We start from the raw sequence: 6,289 nt of genomic DNA, 5'->3' as shown, positions 1-6,289 counted from the left end.
AATAATAATAATAATAATATTGGCCAGCGCGACGGGCGGATCCGCAGCCGAGTGCGTGACGTGGTGCATGCCGTCGGGCATGTGGAAATCCGAAATTCCGCGTGAGCCGCAGACGCTCGTCCAATCGGCGGCCGTTACGTCACGCGGTAAATATGTTTTCGCGCGTGGTGGTCAATGGTCTTCGGTCACGAACTCGCGCGACAACCACCGCGGCACAGCTTGCTTTTCGTTCGTATAGTCGTAGTTGTTTTCCACTTTTCCAGTACCCACGAGGTTGGTCGGTCGCACGAAAATGATAATAATATAATGTTTTAGTTGTAATACAGAAAGTATAGGTACACTGACAGTAGACAGTAGTACAGACGTACAGTACACACGTTAGTGACTTTACTCTGTTGTCAGTTTGTACTTGAACCGCTATTACGATTAGGTAATCAAATAGACACAATATAATACATAAATATATGTGTATTGTCAAGGCCGTATTTAGAATTTTGGCGCCCCGAGGCACTCATAAAATGGCATTCCTCTTTTAGGGGCGAAGGAGGGGATCCAGTGTTAAATAAACACAAACTAGAAGTATTAAACGTATCTTACTTGTATAAGTTGTATTTTATCTAAATTGTACGTATAGGCCTAAACTATGCATAAATTTATTATAATTTATAATGGTAAAATTCCGCATGATTCATACATACATGTGTATACTCTTACATCACTTGCAAGTTGCAATGGAACTATAAAATGAAACAACACCTATTAAATAGACAATAATATATAAAAAAAAGTATATTTATATTTTAGTATAATTAATTAAGATCGTTAAGGTGGTTGGCTAATAAAAGTTGTAAGAATATACTTTTTTCAAACTTCTTTTCGGAGGAAAATATCCTACATTGACCATAGGTACTTTAAATATACTAAATAGATAATAGGAGACAACGTACCTAGTAGGTACATTTTAATTGTTGACAATATTTTTCTGTGGTAGATTTTATTGAAAATATTTTAATTTTTTTAGAACAGTAAATTTAAAAAATGGAAATTTATACTCGAGTATAATAACATATACATATATATATATTAGATATATAATTCTAATACCTATTTATTTTGCCTCTTCTAACAAACACAATGAATAATCAGTTGATGAGAATCTTTAAATAGGATAAGATATGCATTTTGTTCGTTTATAAATATTATTTATAGACTAACTATTTTTAGCAAACTTTTTTTAAATAATATATATTAATTTACATTCTTCATATAGCGTTGTTTCGTTGTTTCACGGCTCACGGGGGCTAATTTTTCGTTAATTATTAAAGAATAATGTAAAGTCTGTAATAACTAATAATAATAATTAATATTAATTATATAGTCCTGTGTATGTTATGTGCTCTGTACATTTACCGTCACATTTCACATATGTTTAAACCTTAAATGTTAGATGTAAACAAAATAACCAGATTATGATGTTACCTGTAAGTTATAAACTCGTAACATGACGTATTAACTGGTTTTGAGACCCGGTCGTACAGGATAAATTACTTCTATTTATTATTTTGATAATTATTGTGTATTCGTGTGCTGTAAATTGAATTAATTTATTAAAATTTCTGGGTAGGGGACGGGAATGCCTATTTATTATTTAATATTAACTAAAATTATATAGTAATAATACTAATATATTATGTACATCTTACACGCATATCAATTTAAAAGATGGGTTCAGCCGTTCAGGATTTACAGAAATTGAATTATCATATCTGTAGTATTGGTATTAATCATTAGATTATGAGTGGAGACTGTTTGCATATGTTTCTAAAGATATCTAGTACTAGTGGTACTTCTATGTTATTTCGACTACCCAAATATTTCCATAACTACCTGTTAGAATAATCTTGAGAATCTCGACTTCTTCCGTATAGGAATCTATTTTATAAATATATTTTCCCGCGTTATAATCTGTATCATTGTAATGTACAATTTTATTTTGTTTATTAATTTATAATAATATAAATTTTATAATTATAAGTGTACCTACCTATTGGATATTTGGGTATTACTATTATAGAATTATATAGTACCTAATACTACTAATATTTGTTAACCATCTTCTACGATAGAATATAGATTAAAATAATTTGTTGCCAAAAAAAAATCGTATATTTTTTACTATACTAGCTGTCTATACTCATTATTAAATATTATTTTATATAATAAAAAAGTAGTAAAAAGTGAAACATTTTAAATGCCTTTTCATTACACGGAAAAGATAAAATATATTTAAAATTATATTAAGTTTAAAAATACTATTATAAATATTTGCTGGTAAATGAAAGTTAAATTTATTTTTCATTTAATAATCTGCAGTTGTGCTAATGGCCAAGCGGCCAAGTCAAACAGCCTTCTCAATTATTTGAGTTTATGGTCTTACCTATGTCATATATTAAATACATACAATATATAATACATTATTAATTGGTTTCATTGGCTTTTTTACACTATTACTATGTAAAATATTTAAATATTACCATTTTATATAATAGCCTGAAATCATTTTTCATCAATTACAACTCATCCAATTTATCTTGACACTCGTTACTCGGCAACCGCTAAGATTTCAGAAAAATTACATAATTTTCCGAGTTTCAAACTACTATTTCTATTTTAAAATTTTAACGGTTCATGAGTCGTGGCTGTACAGCAGCTGTTGTCGAGTAGGTAAAATATTTTTTATTCAAACAATTCTGTAGTAGTAGAAGTCGCGTAGTAGTTGGTCACATGTACACATGCCCGCTTATTACTTCCTAGTTCCCCCGTTTTTCTAATAAGAGAATTTCTTTATCAATCGAAACGTTATACAACGTTCAAACACGGTCTGGCTACACTGGACTATTGGTTGGATCCTTGCATTTGAACATTTTTTTTATTATCTGAATTGAAAAACCGGAAAACATTTTCATTTATTATCAATTGATAGGTATTTACTATTTAACTTTAAACCTTAAGGAAATCGGCGTGTGCCGTGTAGCATTAATTCATAATTATATATTTGTATTGATGTTGTTTAATAATTTGTAATTACTAATTACTAACTGTCTAGTGTCTACTGTGTCTAGTGTTAAAAGTTCTGTGTAGTGCACGAATTTATTTAGGACGTGTTAATAGCCACTTCGTATGCCAAAAGTTCGCAGAAGTCGTAAACCTCCCCCGGATGGGTGGGAACTTATAGAACCTACGCTAGAAGAATTGGAACAGAAAATGAGAGAAGGTAGGTTCGAAGAACTATTTGTTTCCCAAAGAATACTTGGTTGTTAAGTTTCTATTGCGACATCGTCCATCATTATATTCCATATAGACCCATTAAAATACTACTATGTCAGAGGAAATTTTTTTTAATCGTTATAAAATTAATGAATAAGGTTCATTGGCGTGCTCAGAGTTTTGTGTCTGATGCATAATACATTTTTAACTGATTCAACAGAATAATAAATAGTAAGTTAACCAATTCCCCAAATTTTGGCTTAGGTGAAATTAGTATAAGTGTGCAAAGTAAAAATGATTTACTCACAGTTCATTTGATTATATGAGTAAAATATTATTTAGTACAAAAACATTTTATTTGTATAAGTATGGGTAACTTGCATGGTTGTGTTTGTATGTGTACGTCCAATATATATGGATTTGTTCATCAGTATAAAACTCAGATTTATCTTGCATTTAATAAATTATTTTATTATTTTTTATTTGATCAATCATTAACATTGATAATTCATGTTTTTATTTTATTTTAAATTCTATATTTAGAACTTTACAATAATATAGACAGTTGCTAGATACTATACCTTTACCTTAACTTTTTAATAAATATTCACCAGTCCACTAAATCCAAAATAAATTGTCAGGTGCAGTGAAAGTACCGTCAAAAAATTAATGGTGACATATTAGAAATATCACAAAATATATTTTTATTTTGTTGGACTGAAATAAAATAATTTTCTATTGTAGCATATGCATATATAAAAATAAAAACTATCACAGTGTATTACCATTTCAGAGTAAATTTAATTAAACAGAACTAATGTCAGCTATATCTGAAAACCATACTGTTTAAAAACCTATGTGCCATCCATAACTGATAAAAGCGCTATGATTGATTTGTCTGTTAAAAACTGATAATTGCACCTATCTTGTTAAACTTGCATATAATCAAAAAATTTCCTTATTTTTATAAACAGTTAATATATTTTTTTTTAAATAACAGTTAATTAATAAAAAAATTAAATTATACAATTTTTTTCTCCATAGCTAATATTGATTTCAAATAATAATTAATTGTTTTTAGTAATAGTTTTTTTAGTATATTTCTAAAAATGATATACTAATATTACATTATGTGATTTTTTAGCTGAAACTGAATCTCACGAAGGAAAACGTAAAGTTGAAGCACTGTGGCCAATTTTCAAAATTCATAACCAGAAATCAAGATATATTTATGATTTGTTTCATAGACGTAAAGCTATTTCTAGAGGTTTGTTTATATTACATTATAGGTTATAGGTACAAATGTTATTTAATGTATTTCAAATCCATATTGCAAGAAAAAATATAAAGTAAATAGATTAAAATGTTTTAAATTGGCAAATTTATCATTTTAATTGAAGTTTTAATGCTATATATTTTGTTAAATATATATATGTAAACATGTACTAAACATTTTCTAATTTTTTTAGAAAAAAGTATCAATTTTAAGTTGGGTTTTAAATTAAATCACTTAACATAGTTCTACGCTATTGCTATTTAGTAAGAAAAAATTGTTACACAATTTTAAGTTAGAAGATTATATATTATATTATATTACTTGGGTCAATATATAATATCTAGTTTTGACTAACATTGTTGCTTGAACAAATAATTAAGTATTTAATTATATTTTATTTCATAACAATAATAATTAAAAATCAAGTTTGCTTGTATTTATTACTGTATACAATTTTATAGTTAATATTTTGATATAAAATAATTAAAGCATACTTTAAATTATTATCAGCTTCTTTTTTATTATAGAATTGTACGATTTCTGCCTGCAAGAAAAAATTGCGGATCAAAATTTAATTGCAAAATGGAAAAAACAAGGTTATGAAAACTTATGTTGTCTTCGTTGTATTCAAACAAGGGATACAAATTTTGGTACTAGCTGTATATGCAGAGTCCCAAAATCTAAATTAGAAGAAGTAATTGCTTAATAATTTAACATATTCAAATATAACTTTTAAAATAAATATATAAGGTATTTACATAAGTATTATATTTTTCAGGGTCGAATTGTGGAATGTGTGCATTGTGGATGTAGAGGTTGTTCTGGCTAAATAAACTCTGAATACTGGTTAAATATCATTGTATTACTTTTATTCTTAATATGTGTAAAACAAATTTATTTCTTTATTGTGTGCGGTATAAGACTGAAATTAAAACAGCATACTAACTAAAACTTAATAAGTTAGTAATATTTAATGTCCATAATGATAATGTAAAGTATTAAATGCATTCATTTTCATTAACAAATATTATTTACTTTTTACTATTATTTCAATAAAAAGTGCATTTTGACATATTATTGTTTAATCAAAGGTATTTTAGTTAGTATTTTTATTTATATGGAGTGTATCCATTTACTATTTATAAATAGTGTGGATACAGGTCTGGATTTAGTGAGAGGTGTTACCCCCCACAAATTAAGATACCTGATTAATTTTAGTCGACAAATTTGTTATTTTGACATAGTAGTCGGCAAGTTAGCATTTATGATTTTATTATGTTTTATGATAATATATGAATATTCAAATATTATTTATTTTAATATTTAATATAATAGAAAACAATAACTTAAAATATAGCAAAATAGGAAGTAAAAAATATTTGTATAAAATATAATAAATATTTGATTTGATAGTTAATACTTGTATTTATAGATTACTATCTGCCTGCTGCTAGTCAGCAACATATCTAACTAAATATATAAATATTCCCATTATAAGTCAATACTTTATTATTTATACACCATCATCGACTCATTTTGTATATACCATGTATATTATATAATATTTTTTCTATGGTGCTGGTGAAAGTTTCAATTCGTCAAAACCTATTAAAGGAAAGTTAGATTCAAATTTGATTTATTGAATATAGAAATTAATTTTTAGAATATACCTAATATTACTATTTTTATTTTATTGTTTTACTGTGTTAGTATCCAATGAATTGATGTCAGTGCACTGTTTGTTTT

The 6,289-nt window shown here is 26.8% G+C and overlaps 1 protein-coding gene across 1 annotated transcript; it reads left to right on the top strand.

Annotated features, from left to right (window-relative positions):
• Positions 1–2,968: 2,968 nt before the first annotated feature.
• Positions 2,969–5,618, top strand: LOC113548611 (protein BUD31 homolog). Its single transcript, XM_026949577.1, has 4 exons — positions 2,969–3,274; positions 4,412–4,534; positions 5,071–5,237; positions 5,322–5,618. Exons 1-4 carry the CDS (start codon positions 3,181–3,183, stop codon positions 5,370–5,372), a joined length of 435 nt encoding a protein of 144 aa, XP_026805378.1. The 5' UTR covers positions 2,969–3,180; the 3' UTR covers positions 5,373–5,618.
• The last annotated feature ends 671 nt before the right edge of the window (positions 5,619–6,289 follow it).

This window comes from Rhopalosiphum maidis, chromosome 1 (genome assembly GCF_003676215.2).
Source record: "Rhopalosiphum maidis isolate BTI-1 chromosome 1, ASM367621v3, whole genome shotgun sequence".
In the NCBI taxonomy this organism is placed as follows: Eukaryota; Metazoa; Arthropoda; class Insecta; order Hemiptera; family Aphididae; genus Rhopalosiphum; species Rhopalosiphum maidis.
Note: the sequence above shows the minus strand (reverse complement) of the source record. Positions and strands in the feature narration are given on the sequence as shown.

Coding starts and splice junctions, on each gene's coding strand:
- LOC113548611 (XM_026949577.1), top strand. CDS start 3,181: ATGCCAAAAGTTCGCAGAAGTCGTAAACCTCCCCCGGATGGGTGGGAA. Junction 4,535..5,070: donor ACGTAAAGCTATTTCTAGAG/GTTTGTTTATAT, acceptor TTTTTATTATAG/AATTGTACGATTTCTGCCTG. Junction 5,238..5,321: donor CAAAATCTAAATTAGAAGAA/GTAATTGCTTAA, acceptor TATATTTTTCAG/GGTCGAATTGTGGAATGTGT.